Below are 17,140 nucleotides of genomic sequence, written 5' to 3'. Positions count from 1 at the left end.
TAAAGTGAATTTTGGCTCATTCTGTGTGCTATAATGTGAATTTCGGCTAATTCTGTGTGCTATAATGTGAATTTTGGCTCATTCTGTGTGCTATAATGTGAATTTCGGCTCATTCTTTGTGCTATATTGTGAATTTTGACTCATAACGTGTGCTATAATGTGAATTTCGGCTCATTCTGTGTGCTATAATGTGAATTTCAGCTCATACTGTGTGGTATAATGTGAATTTCCACGTGCTATAATGAGAAAGGTGCACTACTACTAGGTAGCATAAGGGGTCCTACTATTGTGGTGCATAATGTGTATAAGGGGTATATGGTGTGGTAAACTACACTGAAGGATACGCTTCCTTTTGAGTGGCCACGTCCCCTTCCCTGGAGGCGCTTGCATAATTGCAACCTTCACTTTTGCATACCCCCACTTCAAAATTTCCGCTTCGACCACTGTACATAGGTAAAATAAATATATATATATATATATATATATATACATACACATACACACACACACGTATATATTATATATACATGCATGTGCTCCCTATATGAAAGATTCTTTCATATTTACCACCAAATTGTAATTTTCTTTGTAGTAATTAAAGATGTTATGATTTTAATTTTAGATTTTAGGGCCCCACTGTCATAAGTACCCCGGGCCCCCCGAAGCCTTAATCCAGCTCTGTGCTACAGCACTACACATCCACGCCGACGCAATTGCCGGCCTCAGTAGAGTCCCTGAATGTGTATAAACAGATTTCAGGATACTTTCCTGCTTTCTATCTGCAGGATCCATTAGGGTGGCCGTATCCTGCGACGGCAGGGCCACCTTCTTAGATAAGCGTGTGAGAGCTTTATCTACCCTAGGAGAGGATTCCCAGCGCACCCTGTCCTCTGGCGGGAAAGGGTACGCCATAAGTAACCTTTTGGAAATCAGGACTTTCTTTTCTGGGGAATCCCACGCTCTTTCACATAACTCATTTAACTCATGTGAAGGGGGAAAAGTCACCTCTTGCTTTTTCTTCCCATACATATAAACCCTCTTGTCAGGGACAGGGTTTACCTCTGATATGTGTAAAACATCCTTCATCGCTATAATCATGTAGCGTATAGCTTTTGTCATTTTCGGTTGCAATTTTGCATCATCGTCGTCGACACTGGAGTCAGAATCCGTGTCGACATCTGTGTCAACCATTTTGGATAGTGGACGCTTTTGAGACCCTGAGGGCCTTTGCGATGTAGGAACAGGCATGGGTTGAGACCCTGACTGGCCCGAGGTATCCGCTTTATCCAACCTTTTATGTAAGGAGTTTACATTATCATTTAACACCTTCCACATATCCATCCAATCAGGTGTCGGCATCGTCGGCGGCGACACGTCAGTCAACTGCACTTGCTCTGCCTCCACATAGCCCTCTTCGTCAAACATGTCGACACACGCGTACCGACACACCACACACACACAGGGGAAGCTCTAAATGAGGACAGGACCCCCACAAGGCCTTTTGGAGAGACAGAGAGAGAGTATGCCAGCACACACCCCAGCGCTATATAACCCAGGGATTACACAGTACTTTAGTGTTTACCCAGTAGCTGCTGTATTATGATTAATGCGCCTAAATTTATGTGCCCCCCCTCTCTTTTTCACCCTTCTACCGTGATTCTGCAGGGGAGAGCCTGGGGAGCTTCCTCTCAGCGGAGCTGTGGCAGGAAAATGGCGCTGGTGAGTGCTGAGGACGAAGGCCTCGCCCCCTCAGCGGCGGGCTTCTGTCCCGCGATTTTCTGTAAAATAAATGGCGGGGGCTCATACATATAACAGTGTCCCACTGTCTATATGCAGTTTTCGCCAGGAGGTATCAATTGCTGCCCAGGGCACCCCCCCCTGCGCCCTGCACCCTACAGTGACCGGAGTGTGTGGGTTAGTGTGGGCGCAATGGCACACAGCTGCAGTGCTGTGCGCTACCTCATGTGAAGACAGGAGTCTTCTGCCGCCGATTTCGATGTCTTCTCCGCTTCTGCCGGCTTCTGTCTTCTGGCTCTGCGAGGGGGACGGCGGCGCGGCTCCGGGAACGGACGACAAGGTCAGGTCCTGTGTTCGATCCCTCTGGAGCTAATGGTGTCCAGTAGCCTAAGAAGCGCAACCTAGCCGCAGTTAGTAGGTTTGCTTCTCTCCCCTCAGTCCCACGTAGTAGAGAGTCTGTTGCCAGCAGAAGCTCTCTAAAAATAAAAAAACCTAACTAAAATACTTTCTTATTAGCAAGCTCAGGAGAGCTCACTAAAAGCACCCCGCTCTGTCCGGGCACAGATTCTAACTGAGGTCTGGAGGAGGGGCATAGAGGGAGGAGCCAGTGCACACCAGATAGTACTAAATCTTTCTTTAGAGTGCCCAGTCTCCTGCGGAGCCCGCTATTCCCCATGGTCCTTACGGAGTTCCCAGCATCCACTAGGACGTTAGAGAAAAGGAATAAGAAAGTTAGTATTGGGTGTATGCTATAGGCCGCCTGGTATCAACGCATCTGATGAGGAATTGTTACTAAAGCAAATTGAAAGAGCAACAGGAGTAGGAGACATAGTAGTGATGGGAGATTTTAACTATCCAGAGATAAACTGGAAAAACGATTCATGTGATACTGCTAGGGGCAATATGTTTTTAAACACACTTAATGATAACTACTTAGTCCAACTAATTGAGGAACCAACTAGGTACAATGCAATCTTAGACCTGGTATTAACAAACAATGGGGATTTGGTATCAGGTATTATAGTAGGGGAACCCATAGGAAACAGCGACCACAATATGGTCACATTCAATATCAGTTTCCAAAAACAGCCCTATACTGGCTCAACTAGGACTCTAAACTTTAGCAAAGCAAATTTTGAAAAGATGAGGGTATTTTTCAGGGATATTAAATGGGAAGGTTTGTTTTTAGGAAAAAATACTACGGAGAAATGGGAGGTACTAAAATTCCTGCTAGCTAAAAATACACTCAAATTAATTCCTATGAGCAGCAAAAAAAGGAATAAAAATCATAAACCGATGTGGCTTAACAAAAAGATTAAGGAACTTATGGGTAAGAAAAGGCGAGCATTTAAAAAATACAAATCTGACGGGGAAGCAGAGTAATTTCAGCACTATAAGGAATGTAACAAAATTTGCAAAAAGGAAATAAGAGCGGCTAAAGTAGAAACTGAAAAACTAGTAGCAAAGGAAAGCAAAGCGAATCCCAAAAAAATCTTTAAATACATTAATAGCAAGAGATTAAAGAAGGAGAGTATAGGCCCTTTAAAAGACAAGTTGGGAGTCTTAAGCAAAAATGATAATGACATAGCGGACACACTAAATGAGTTTTTTTCAACAGTATTCACTAGAGAGGACCCAATTCAGGGACTGACACACAATCTCAATAATGAGAATAGCCCACTGATAGGTACTTATTTAAGCGAGGAAGTAGTCTGTGACCGATTAAAACATTTAAAGATTAATAAATCACCAGGGCCGATGGTATTCACCCAAGGGTTCTAATGGAGCTTCACTCTGAACTGTCAAAACCGCTATCTTTAATCTTTAAGGATTCAGTTATATCAGGTATGGTTCCCAAAGACTGGCGTATAGCGGAAGTAGTGCCTATATTCAAAAAGGGAAGTAAAGCTGAACCAGGTAATTATAGACCAGTTAGTCTTACATCTATAGTGGGGAAAGTATTGGAAGGTATTCTAAGAGATAGTATTCAGAAGTTCCTTGAAGTCATTAAGGTCATTAAAAGGAATCAACATGGGTTTATGAAGGACAGATCCTGTCAAACCAACTTACTTGGCTTTTATGAAACAGTAAGCGCAAACCTAGATCAGGGTAAAGATGTGGATGTAATCTTTTTAGACTTTGCCAAAGCGTTCGATACTGTACCACACATGAGACTTATCTACAAGCTACAAGAATCAGGGCTAGGAAGCACAATATGCACTTGGGTCAAAAACTGGTTAGATAATAGGGAGCAGCGCGTTGTGGTTAATGGATCTTTTTCAACTTGGACTGAAGTGCTAAGTGGTGTGCCGCAAGGCTCAGTATTAGGACCGCTATTGTTCAATATTTTCATTAACGACCTAACAGAAGGTCTAGAGAGCATGGTGTCAATTTTTGCAGATGATACCAAATTGTGTAAGGCTATAAATACAGAGGAGGATGCCGAGTCTCTTCAGAACGACTTAGTTAAATTAGAAGCATGGGCAGCCAAATGGAGAATGCGCTTCAACACAGACAAGTGTAAGGTAATGCACTGTGGTAACAAGAACAAAAATTACACCTACCTACTAAATGGGGTAAAATTAGGGGATTCTGTACTGGAAAAGGACTTGGGTGTCCTCATAGATAGCAAGCTAAGCAGTAGTACCCAATGTAGGACTGCAGCAAAGAAGGCTAATAAGATATTAGCATGCATTAAACAGGGTATTGATGCTAGGGACGAGAGTATTATACTCCCGTTATATAAATCACTAGTGAGGCCACACCTTGAATACTGTGTACAATTCTGGGCACCGTACTACAAAAAGGATATCCTGGAGCTAGAAAAGGTACAGAGGAGGGCGACCAAACTAATTAAGGGCATGGAGACGATGGAATACAAGGAAAGACTAGGCATGTTTACATTGGAAAAGCGGAGACTAAGAGGGGATATGATCAACATCTACAAATATATAAGGGGACAATACACAGAGCTTGCGCGGGACCTGTTTTTGGTTAGATCAACACAGAGGACTCGTGGACACTCGCTCAGGTTAGAGGAGAGGAGATTCCGCACAATACGGCGTAAAGGCTTTTTCACGGTAAGGACAATACGTGTTTGGAATTCCCTGCCCGAGGGAGTTGTAATGGTGGAATCTGTCAACACCTTTAAGAATGGGTTAGATAAATTCCTAATGGATAAGGATATCCAGGGGTATGGTGCATAGTCATGCATTATAGTTACTATAAATAGGGATAAAATGCAACGGCTGACAGCAGCATCAGTCAGAAATTTTAGTCAAATCATCATGCATAGGAGACCACAAATAGGTTGAACTCGATGGACAATTGTCTTTTTTCAACCTCAGATACTATGTTACTATGTTACTATGTTAGGACGGGTGGGAGTGTAAAGAGAGATAAGGTCAGAGATGTATATAGGAGAGTAGTGGGTGAGGGCTTTGTGAGTGTAAGAAGTTTGAAATGGATTCTGAAAGGGAAGGGGAGCCAGTGAAGGTCTTGTAAGAGAGGAGAGGTGGACATAGAGCGTTTGGTGAGGAAAATGAGCCGGGCAGCAGCATTGAGGATAGATTGGAGTGGAGAGAGGTATTTGTCCTGAATGCCAGTCAGGAGGAGATTACAGTAGTCCAGTCTGTAGATGACCAGTTGGATAAGAGTCTTAGTAGCATCCTCGGTCAGAAAGGGTCTGATCCTGGAAATATTTTTTTAGATGAAAACAGCATGTTTGCGAGAGGTGCTGAATGTGTGGTTTGAAGGAGAGGGAGGAGTCAAGGATTACTCCAAGACAGCACACTTGGGAGCTAGAGGAGATAGTAGTGCCATCAATAGATAATGAGATTGTAGGAGGTGAGGTTATGCGGGAGGGAGGGAAGATCATCAGCTCGGCCTTAGACATGTTAAGTTTAAGAAAGCGCTGGGACATCCAAACAGAGCAGCAGAGAGACAGTTGCAGATACGAGTGAGGAGAGCAGGGGAGAGGTCTGGGGTGGAAAGATAGATTTGAGTGTCATCACCATAGAGATGATATTGGAAACCAAAAGAACTAATGAGCTTACCTAGTGAGGATGTATAGAGAGAGAAAAGAAGAGGACCAAGGACAGAACCACCTACAGTTAGTGGAAGTGAGGGGGAGGGGGAGTCATGACAGGAGACAGAATGAACGGTCAGAGAGGTAGGAAGACAGCCAAGAGAGGGCAGTATCACGCAGACCAACGGAGTGAAGAATTTACAGTAGGAGAGGGTGGTCCACAGTGTCAAAAGCAGCAGAGAGATCAAGAAGAATAAGTAGAGAGTAGTGTCCCTTAGATTTAGCAGCATGGAGGTCATTGCATACTTTTGTAAGGGCAGTTTCAGTGGAGTGGAGAGGACGGAAGCCAGACTGGAATGGGTCAAGCAGTGAGTGTGAGGAAAGAAAGGAAGAGAGGCGGTTGTAGACAATATGTTCAAGGAGGCAAAATGGAGGAGAGAGATGGCTCGGTAGTTGGAGAGAGTGTTTGGATCAACGGTAGTTTTTTTTAAGAATAGGAGAGATAGGTGCATGCTTGAAGGCAGAGGGGACAGTGCCTGATGAGAGGGAGAGATTGGGAAAGATGGAAACAGGCAGAAGGAGAGAGGTAGCGGCGGAGGCTGGAGGGGATAGGGTCAAGTGGGTAGGTAGTGAGGGGACAGGAACGAATGAGGGCCATGGTTTCCTCGCCAGATGCATGGGAGAAAGATGTCAGAGTTGGTGAGAGGGATGGGGAGGGGTGGTAAGGGATGGGTGAAGGCTGGTTGCTGATGGTCTGGTGTGATGTGATGTCCTAATGTATGGAGTCAATTTTGGATGTAAAGTAAGTGACAAAATCAAGAGCAGAGAGTGAGGAAGGGAGACGATGTGGAGGTGGGCAGAGGAGTGAGTTGAGAGTGGCAAAGAGGCGCCGGGGGTTAGAAGACTGGGAGGAGATGAGGGCCTTGAAGTATGACTGTTTAGCAAGAGAAAGGGCAGCACTGAAGGATGAGAGCATAAGTTTGAAATGGAGGAAGTCTGCCTTAGAGCGTGATTTTCTCCAGTGTCGCACAGCAGTACGTGAGCATTTTTGCAGATATCTGGTGCCAGGGTTGAGGTGTTAATTTGCAAGGGTGAATAGTGGTTGATGGAGCAACAGAGTCAAGAGCAGAAGTAAAGGATGCATTGTATATGGAAGTGGCTTGTTCAGGGCATGAGAAAGAGAGAATAGGAGAGAGAAGTGAGTCAAACAGGGAGGAAAGGAATGTGGTGTCAATAGCCTCAATGTTACGCTTAGTGATGGTAGCCATAGGAGGTAGAGATGGGGAAGCAGAGGGAGATAGGTTAAAGGAGAGTAGGCGGTGGTCAGAGAGGGGAAATGGGGAGTTGGAAAAATCAGAAATATCACAACGGTGAGTGAAGACCAGATCCAGTGAGCTCCCATTCACATGGGAGGGTAAGGAGGTCCACTGGGAGAGACCAAGTGAAGAGGTGAGGTTAAGGAGTTTAGAGGCAGGGGATCATGTGGGGATATCGATAGGGATGTTGAAATCGCCTAGGATAATGGAGGGAATGTCAGAAGAGAGGAAGTGAGGAAGCCAGGAAGCAAAGTTGTCGATGAATTTGGAAGCAATGTCATGCCAGGGGGAGGTAAATGACAGCTACTCTAAGATGGACTGGTTGGAAGAGGCGTATAGTATGGACCTCAAATGAAGAGAATGTAAGTATCTACATACCAGTATCTACAGGCCAGAGTAACCAGGCTCCAGATGGAGCATCATAGACAGTAATAGCACGTACCAGTATCTACAGGCCAGAGTAACCAGACTCCAAATGGAGCATCACAGACAGTAATAGCACGTAGCAGCATCTACTAGCCAGAGTAACCAGACTCCAGATGGAGCATCATGGACAGTAATAGCACATAGCATAAGATATTCAACTACAAGTATATCAAACACAAAGTGACTATTGGACCTGATCAGATTTTAAGTTCTCATGGTTGTCCAAAGATGCTTTCATTGTGCCATCAAATGCATCAAAGAGAGATTGTGCCGCATCCACCACCAGCTCACTGGAGACATTCACGTCCTCGCTCAGTGAGCCTGACAGCTGCTGGCTGAGCTTCCGGAGAACGTCGCTGGCGTTAACCTACAAGAAAGAGAGAAAATAAACATTTCTTCACAGTCCCTGCTGGAAATTTATCTCTTCTAGTACAATAAGAGCCATTTCATGTATGGGAATGATTCTGAGTTGCATGCAGTTTCAGTGCCGCACGTGGTTGGCTGATGTTAGAAGTCTGTTCATGCATCTGAGTTGCAGAGCACATGCTGATTGTTAGCGCTCAGAGATGCAACACGCGAAACAGAATAGGACGCACGGTCTGTGGAATTCAGTGGGCATTCCTGACAGGTTACAGGGGTGTGGCTAAGCCAATGTGGCCGTTTTACGGATGTGTTGCTGTAAGCAGCTGCTTTCAATGACAAACAGCCACTCACACAGGAGGGCACAGGAGGGGTGAGACTGTACATGCCATAGGACTGGTACAAGTTCTCATGGTGCCCCGATGATTAGAGATGAGCGGGTTCGGTCTCTCTGAATCCGAACCCGCCAGAACTTCATGTTTTTTTTCACGGGTCCGAGCGACTCGGATCTTCCCGCCTTGCTCGGTTAACCCGAGCGCGCCCGAACGTCATCATGACGCTGTCGGATTCTCGCGAGGCTCGGATTCTATCGCGAGACTCGGATTCTATATAAGGAGCCGCGCGTCGCCGCCATTTTCACACGTGCATTGAGATTGATAGGGAGAGGACGTGGCTGGCGTCCTCTCCGTTTAGAATTAGAATAGATTAGAGAGACACTTGATTTACTAATTTTGGGGAGCATTAGGAGTACTCAGTAGTGTACAGTGCAGAGTTTTGCTGATAGTGACCAGTGACCACCACTTTTATTTATAATCCGTTCTCTGCCTGAAAAAAGCGATACACAGCACACAGTGACTCAGTCACATACCATATCTGTGTGCACTGCTCAGGCTCAGGCCAGTGTGCTGCATCATCTATTATCTATCTATATATAATATTATATATATCTGTCTGACTGCTCAGCTCACACAGCTTATAATTGTGGGGGAGACTGGGGAGCACTACTGCAGTGCCAGTTATAGGTTATAGCAGGAGCCAGGAGTACATAATATATTATATAGTGAGTGACCACCAGACACACAGTGCAGTTTATTTAATATATCCGTTCTCTGCCTGAAAAAAGCGATACACACAGTGACTCAGTCAGTCACATACCATATCTGTGTGCACTGCTCAGGCTCAGGCCAGTGTGCTGCATCATCTATATATATTATATATCTGTCTGACTGCTCAGCTCACACAGCTTATAATTGTGGGGGAGACTGGGGAGCACTACTGCAGTGCCAGTTATAGGTTATAGCAGGAGCCAGGAGTACATAATATTATATTAAAATTAAACAGTGCACACTTTTGCTGCAGGAGTGCCACTGCCAGTGTGACTAGTGACCAGTGACCTGACCACCAGTATATAATATTAGTAGTATACTATCTCTTTATCAACCAGTCTATATTAGCAGCAGACACAGTACAGTGCGGTAGTTCACGGCTGTGGCTACCTCTGTGTCGGCACTCGGCAGCCCGTCCATAATTGTATATACCACCTAACCGTGGTTTTTTTTTCTTTCTTTATACATACATACTAGTTACGAGTATACTATCTCTTTATCAACCAGTCTATATATTAGCAGCAGACACAGTACAGTGCGGTAGTTCACGGCTGTGGCTACCTCTGTGTCGGCACTCGGCAGCCCGTCCATAATTGTATATACCACCTAACCGTGGTTTTTTTTTTCTTTCTTTATACATACATACTAGTTACGAGTATACTATCTCTTTATCAACCAGTCTATATATTAGCAGCAGACACAGTACAGTGCGGTAGTTCACGGCTGTGGCTACCTCTGTGTCGGCACTCGGCAGCCCGTCCATAATTGTATATACCACCTAACCGTGGTTTTTTTTTCTTTCTTTATACATACATACTAGTTACGAGTATACTATCTCTTTATCAACCAGTCTATATTAGCAGCAGACACAGTACAGTGCGGTAGTTCACGGCTGTGGCTACCTCTGTGTCGGCACTCGGCAGCCCGTCCATAATTGTATATACCACCTAACCGTGGTTTTTTTTTCTTTCTTTATACATACATACTAGTTACGAGTATACTATCTCTTTATCAACCAGTCTATATATTAGCAGCAGACACAGTACAGTGCGGTAGTTCACGGCTGTGGCTACCTCTGTGTCGGCACTCGGCAGCCCGTCCATAATTGTATATACCACCTAACCGTGGTTTTTTTTTCTTTCTTTATACATACATACTAGTTACGAGTATACTATCTCTTTATCAACCAGTCTATATATTAGCAGCAGACACAGTACAGTGCGGTAGTTCACGGCTGTGGCTACCTCTGTGTCGGCACTCGGCAGCCCGTCCATAATTGTATACTAGTATCCAATCCATCCATCTCCATTGTTTACCTGAGGTGCCTTTTAGTTGTGCCTATTAAAATATGGAGAACAAAAATGTTGAGGTTCCAAAATTAGGGAAAGATCAAGATCCACTTCCACCTCGTGCTGAAGCTGCTGCCACTAGTCATGGCCGAGACGATGAAATGCCAGCAACGTCGTCTGCCAAGGCCGATGCTCAATGGCATAGTACAGAGCATGTCAAAACCAAAACACCAAATATCAGTAAAAAAAGGACTCCAAAACCTAAAATAAAATTGTCGGAGGAGAAGCGTAAACTTGCCAATATGCCATTTACCACACGGAGTGGCAAGGAACGGCTGAGGCCCTAGCCTATGTTCATGGCTAGTGGTTCAGCTTCACATGAGGATGGAAGCACTCAGCCTCTCGCTAGAAAACTGAAAAGACTCAAGCTGGCAAAAGCACCGCAAAGAACTGTGCGTTCTTTGAAATCCCAAATCCACAAGGAGAGTCCAATTGTGTCGGTTGCGATGCCTGACCTTCCCAACACTGGACGTGAAGAGCATGCGCCTTCCACCATTTGCACGCCCCCTGCAAGTGCTGGAAGGAGCACCCGCAGTCCAGTTCCTGATAGTCAGATTGAAGATGTCAGTGTTGAAGTACACCAGGATGAGGAGGATATGGGTGTTGCTGGCGCTGGGGAGGAAATTGACCAGGAGGATTCTGATGGTGAGGTGGTTTGTTTAAGTCAGGCACCCGGGGAGACACCTGTTGTCCGTGGGAGGAATATGGCCGTTGACATGCCAGGTGAAAATACCAAAAAAATCAGCTCTTCGGTGTGGAGGTATTTCACCAGAAATGCGGACAACAGGTGTCAAGCCGTGTGTTCCCTTTGTCAAGCTGTAATAAGTAGGGGTAAGGACGTTAACCACCTCGGAACATCCTCCCTTATACGTCACCTGCAGCGCATTCATAATAAGTCAGTGACAAGTTCAAAAACTTTGGGTGACAGCGGAAGCAGTCCACTGACCAGTAAATCCCTTCCTCTTGTAACCAAGCTCACGCAAACCACCCCACCAACTCCCTCAGTGTCAATTTCCTCCTTCCCCAGGAATGCCAATAGTCCTGCAGGCCATGTCACTGGCAAGTCTGACGAGTCCTCTCCTGCCTGGGATTCCTCCGATGCATCCTTGCGTGTAACGCCTACTGCTGCTGGCGCTGCTGTTGTTGCCGCTGGGAGTCGATGGTCATCCCAGAGGGGAAGTCGTAAGCCCACTTGTACTACTTCCAGTAAGCAATTGACTGTTCAACAGTCCTTTGCGAGGAAGATGAAATATCACAGCAGTCATCCTACTGCAAAGCGGATAACTGAGTCCTTGACAACTATGTTGGTGTTAGACGTGCGTCCGGTATCCGCCGTTAGTTCACAGGGAACTAGACAATTTATTGAGGCAGTGTGCCCCCGTTACCAAATACCATCTAGGTTCCACTTCTCTAGGCAGGCGATACCGAGAATGTACACGGACGTCAGAAAAAGACTCACCAGTCTCCTAAAAAATGCAGTTGTACCCAATGTCCACTTAACCACGGACATGTGGACAAGTGGAGCAGGGCAGGGTCAGGACTATATGACTGTGACAGCCCACTGGGTAGATGTATGGACTCCCGCCGCAAGAACAGCAGCGGCGGCACCAGTAGCAGCATCTCGCAAACGCCAACTCTTTCCTAGGCAGGCTACGCTTTGTATCACCGCTTTCCAGAATACGCACACAGCTGAAAACCTCTTACGGCAACTGAGGAAGATCATCGCGGAATGGCTTACCCCAATTGGACTCTCCTGTGGATTTGTGGCATCGGACAACGCCAGCAATATTGTGTGTGCATTAAATATGGGCAAATTCCAGCACGTCCCATGTTTTGCACATACCTTGAATTTGGTGGTGCAGAATTTTTTAAAAAACGACAGGGGCGTGCAAGAGATGCTGTCGGTGGCCAGAAGAATTGCGGGACACTTTCGGCGTACAGGCACCACGTACAGAAAACTGGAGCACCACCAAAAACTACTGAACCTGCCCTGCCATCATCTGAAGCAAGAAGTGGTAACGAGGTGGAATTCAACCCTCTATATGCTTCAGAGGTTGGAGGAGCAGCAAAAGGCCATTCAAGCCTATACAATTGAGCACGATATAGTAGGTAGAATGCACCTGTCTCAAGTGCAGTGGAGAATGATTTCAACGTTGTGCAAGGTTCTGATGCCCTTTGAACTTGCCACACGTGAAGTCAGTTCAGACACTGCCAGCCTGAGTCAGGTCATTCCCCTCATCAGGCTTTTGCAGAAGAAGCTGGAGGCATTGAAGAAGGAGCTAAAAGGGAGCGATTCCGCTAGGCATGTGGGACTTGTGGATGCAGCCCTTAATTCGCTTAACAAGGATTCACGGGTGGTCAATCTGTTGAAATCAGAGCACTACATTTTGGCCACCGTGCTCGATCCTAGATTTAAAGCCTACCTTGGATCTCTCTTTCCGGCAGACACAGGTCTGCTGGGGTTGAAAGACCTGCTGGTGACAAAATTGTCAAGTCAAGCGGAACGCGACCTGTCAACATCTCCTCCTTCACATTCTCCCGCAACTGGGGGTGCGAGGAAAAGGCTCAGAATTCCGAGCCCACCCGCTGGCGGTGATGCAGGGCAGTCTGGAGCGACTGCTGATGCTGACATCTGGTCCGGACTGAAGGACCTGACAACGATTACGGACATGTCGTCTACTGTCACTGCATATGATTCTCTCAACATTGATAGAATGGTGGAGGATTATATGAGTGACCGCATCCAAGTAGGCACGTCACACAGTCCGTACTTATACTGGCAGGAAAAAGAGGCAATTTGGAGGCCCTTGCACAAACTGGCTTTATTCTACCTAAGTTGCCCTCCCACAAGTGTGTACTCCGAAAGAGTGTTTAGTGCCGCCGCTCACCTTGTCAGCAATCGGCGTACGAGGTTACATCCAGAAAATGTGGAGAAGATGATGTTCATTAAAATGAATTATAATCAATTCCTCCGCGGAGACATTGACCAGCAGCAATTGCCTCCACAAAGTACACAGGGAGGTGAGATGGTGGATTCCAGTGGGGACGAATTGATAATCTGTGAGGAGGGGGATGTACACGGTGATATATCGGAGGGTGAAGATGAGGTGGACATCTTGCCTCTGTAGAGCCAGTTTGTGCAAGGAGAGATTAATTGCTTCTTTTTTGGGGGGGGTCCAAACCAACCCGTCATATCAGTCACAGTCGTGTGGCAGACCCTGTCACTGAAATGATGGGTTGGTTAAAGTGTGCATGTCCTGTTTTGTTTATACAACATAAGGGTGGGTGGGAGGGCCCAAGGACAATTCCATCTTGCACCTCTTTTTTCTTTTCTTTTTCTTTGCATCATGTGCTGATTGGGGAGGGTTTTTTTGGAAGGGACATCCTGCGTGACACTGCAGTGCCACTCCTAGATGGGCCCGGTGTTTGTGTCGGCCACTAGGGTCGCTAATCTTACTCACACAGCTACCTCATTGCGCCTCTTTTTTTCTTTGCGTCATGTGCTGTTTGGGGAGGGTTTTTTGGAAGGGACATCCTGCGTGACACTGCAGTGCCACTCCTAGATGGGCCCGGTGTTTGTGTCGGCCACTAGGGTCGCTTATCTTACTCACACAGCGACCTCGGTGCAAATTTTAGGACTAAAAATAATATTGTGAGGTGTGAGGTATTCAGAATAGACTGAAAATGAGTGTAAATTATGGTTTTTGAGGTTAATAATACTTTGGGATCAAAATGACCCCCAAATTCTATGATTTAAGCTGTTTTTTAGTGTTTTTTGAAAAAAACACCCGAATCCAAAACACACCCGAATCCGACAAAAAAAATTCGGTGAGGTTTTGCCAAAACGCGTTCGAACCCAAAACACGGCCGCGGAACCGAACCCAAAACCAAAACACAAAACCCGAAAAATTTCAGGCGCTCATCTCTACCGATGATGCGTCTAAAGATGCACCAAGATGGATTTGCAATGCTGCAAGTTACTGCAAATGTGCACCTTAGTATTCACAAAATTGTTAACGGCATTAGCATAAAGACGCAGGTGTGCCATTTAGAATCAGCCGCTACAGTGGTGCTTGAAAGTTTGTGAACCCTTCAGAATTTTATAGATGCACAAAATGGTAAGCTGCTCAATCAGATTGTGATGTCACTCAGGTGCTAAAAGGGAGGGGTAATTCTGTGTAGGAAAAAACAATGTGTTCCCTAATGCACACCGAGTGAAAAATATTACTACATAATAGTCAGATAATACGGAGATCTTAGTTGCGTATATCTGCAGATATAGGGTTAAGCCCCCAGGCTGATCGACAAGGCTTCTCCGTCACTGGGGGTCCCTAATACTAGGTATGGGTCCGGGGTGCAGGACCCCATAACGTCGGCACAGGTCGGCTACCCCAGGTCAGCACACAGGTGAGAATTAATAAGGGTTAATAAGAAGCACAGAAGTGCTATGTAAGTGGTGTGATTAAAATAATACAAAAATATATACAAAGTGATTGGGAAAATCATAAGTGTTAATAAAGTGTTAGGGTGTGCCGACCTGAAGCAGCCCAGCCATACCGACACAGGGGCCACCGCACCCCACACCCACCCCATAAATAATTACAAATATGTCTGGGTTAAATTCCCAGTGTAAGACCACATGGTAATGGCTCCTACAGCATCTGAGAGCCAGCTTACCTGGAGATACCCCTAAGAATTTTATAGATATCTGCTAAAATTTTACCTAAACCTACCACAGATTTTCACACGAGACCAAAAAAGAAGAAAAAGAGAACCAATTCAGACAAAAAATTAGACGTGCTCATTTTTTTTTTTGGAGGAAAATTATTCAATATCACATATTTGTGAGTGGCAAAAGTATGTGAACCTTTAGGCTTAGCAGATATTTTGAAAGTGAAATTAAAGTCAGATATTTTCAGTCTATGGGATGACAATCAGTTGTGAGTGGACAACCTGTCTTTTTAAAAGAACAGGGATTTATCAAGGTCTGAAGTTCACAACACGTTTGTGGAAGTGTATCATGCCACGATCAAAGGAGATTTCTGAGGACCTCATGAGAAGAGTTGTTGATGCTCATCTGGCTGGAAAAGGTTACAAACCATCTCCAAAGAGTTTGGACTCCACTAATCAACAGTCGGACAGATTGTGTACAAATGGAGGAATTTCCAGACCATTATTACCCTCCCCAGGAGTTGTCGACCAACAAAGATCTAGCCAAAAGCTAATAGTTTGCAAGTCAACAATGGAACCCAAGACTAACCTCTAAGCAACTGAAGGCCTTTCTCACATTAGCTAATGTTAATGTTCATGAGTCCACCATCAGGAGGACACTGAACAACAATGGTGTGCATGGCAGGATTGTAAGGAGAAAGCCGCTGCTCTCCAAAAAGAACATTGCTGTCTGCAGTTTGCTAAAGATCACCTGGACAAGCCAGAAGGCTATTGGAACAAATGTTTTGTGGACAGATGAGTCCAAAAACGAGATTTATGGTAAGAACTTACCATTGTTAAATCTCTTTCTGCGAGGTACACTGGGCTCCACAAGGATTAACATCGGGGTGTAGAGTAGGATCTTGATCCGAGGCACCAACAGGCTCAAAGCTTGTTCCCAAGATGCACAGCGCTGCCTCCTCTATAACCCTGCCTCCGTGCACAGGAGGTCAGTTTCGTTAACCAGCCCAATGCAGTAGCAGGTACTAGAGACGACAATCGCTCGTAGACAATTACACCACACACTCACCACAGAAGAGGGTGTCAGCGACTATGCCACACCAACCCAAAGAAGCTAAGTGCGTCAGGGTGGGCGCCTTGTGGAGCCCAGTGTACCTCGCAGAAAGAGATTTAACAACGGTAAGTTCTTACCATAAATCTCGTTTTCTGCTGCGGGGTACACTGGGCTCCACAAGGATTAACATCGGTGATGTCCTAAAGCAGTTCCTTATGGGAGGGGATGCACTGTAACGGGCACAAGAACCCGGCGTCCGAAGGAAGCATCCTGGGAGGCGGAAGTATCAAAGGCATAGAACCTTATAAACGTGTTCCTTGGGGACCACGTAGCCACCTTGCACAATTGTTCAAGGGTCGCACCACGGTGGGCCGCCCAAGAAGGTCCAACCGACCGAGTAGAATGAGCTTTGATGGTAGCAGGCGCTGGGCCACCAGCCTGTACATAAGCATGTGCAATCACCATTCTAATCCATTTGGCCAGAGTTTGCTTGGAAGCAGGCCAGTAACGTTTGTGAAAACCAAACAGTACAAACAGAGAATCAGATTTCCTAATGGAGGATGTTCTCTTCACATAGATACAGAGAGCCGGTACCACATCCAAAGGCCGCTCTTTGGAAGACAACTCAGGAGAATTAAAGGCCGGAACCACAATCTCCTGGTTAAGGTGAAAGGAAAACACCACCTTGGGTAAATAACCTGGTCGCGTTCTAAGAACCGCCCGCCCAAATGTGGGGACTTACAGGATAAGGCACACAAGTCCGAGACCTATCTAGCTGAAGCAATAGCTAACAAAAACAGCACCTTAAGGGACAGCCACTTAAGGTCAGCAGAGGCAAGAGGTTCAAATGGAGACTCTTGCAAGGCCTCCAGTACCACCAACAGATCCCAAGGGGCCACAGGAGGTACATAAGGAGGCTGAATCCGCAACACACCCTGAGTGAATGTATGAACATCCGGAGGGGCAGCAATCTTTCTCTGAAACCAAACCGACAAGGCAGAAATGTGAACCTTGAAAAAGGCCAGACGCAGGCCTAAGTCCAGGCCCTGTTGTAGTAAGGCCAACAGTTTGGCCGTGCTAAACTTGAAAACGTC

General features: G+C 45.8%; 1 protein-coding gene across 2 annotated transcripts in view; it reads right to left on the bottom strand.

Annotated features, from left to right (window-relative positions):
- The window catches only part of LOC134969490 (polycystin-1-like protein 3), a 258,914-nt gene that overhangs the window by 182,658 nt on the left and 59,116 nt on the right, over window positions 1-17,140 (bottom strand). The window contains exon 6 of one of the 2 annotated variants that reach the window (XM_063945475.1): window positions 7,700-7,873. The exons of the other annotated variant lie outside the window; for it this stretch is intronic. Within the exon in view, the coding sequence (XP_063801545.1) occupies window positions 7,700-7,873 (174 nt within the window). The remainder of the gene's footprint in view (window positions 1-7,699; window positions 7,874-17,140) is intronic. 2 annotated transcript variants of the gene reach the window in all.

The sequence above is a fragment of the Pseudophryne corroboree genome, chromosome 11 (genome assembly GCF_028390025.1).
Source record: "Pseudophryne corroboree isolate aPseCor3 chromosome 11, aPseCor3.hap2, whole genome shotgun sequence".
In the NCBI taxonomy this organism is placed as follows: Eukaryota; Metazoa; Chordata; class Amphibia; order Anura; family Myobatrachidae; genus Pseudophryne; species Pseudophryne corroboree.
The sequence above is the reverse complement of the archived record's forward strand: the minus strand, read 5'-3'. Positions and strand labels throughout refer to the sequence as shown.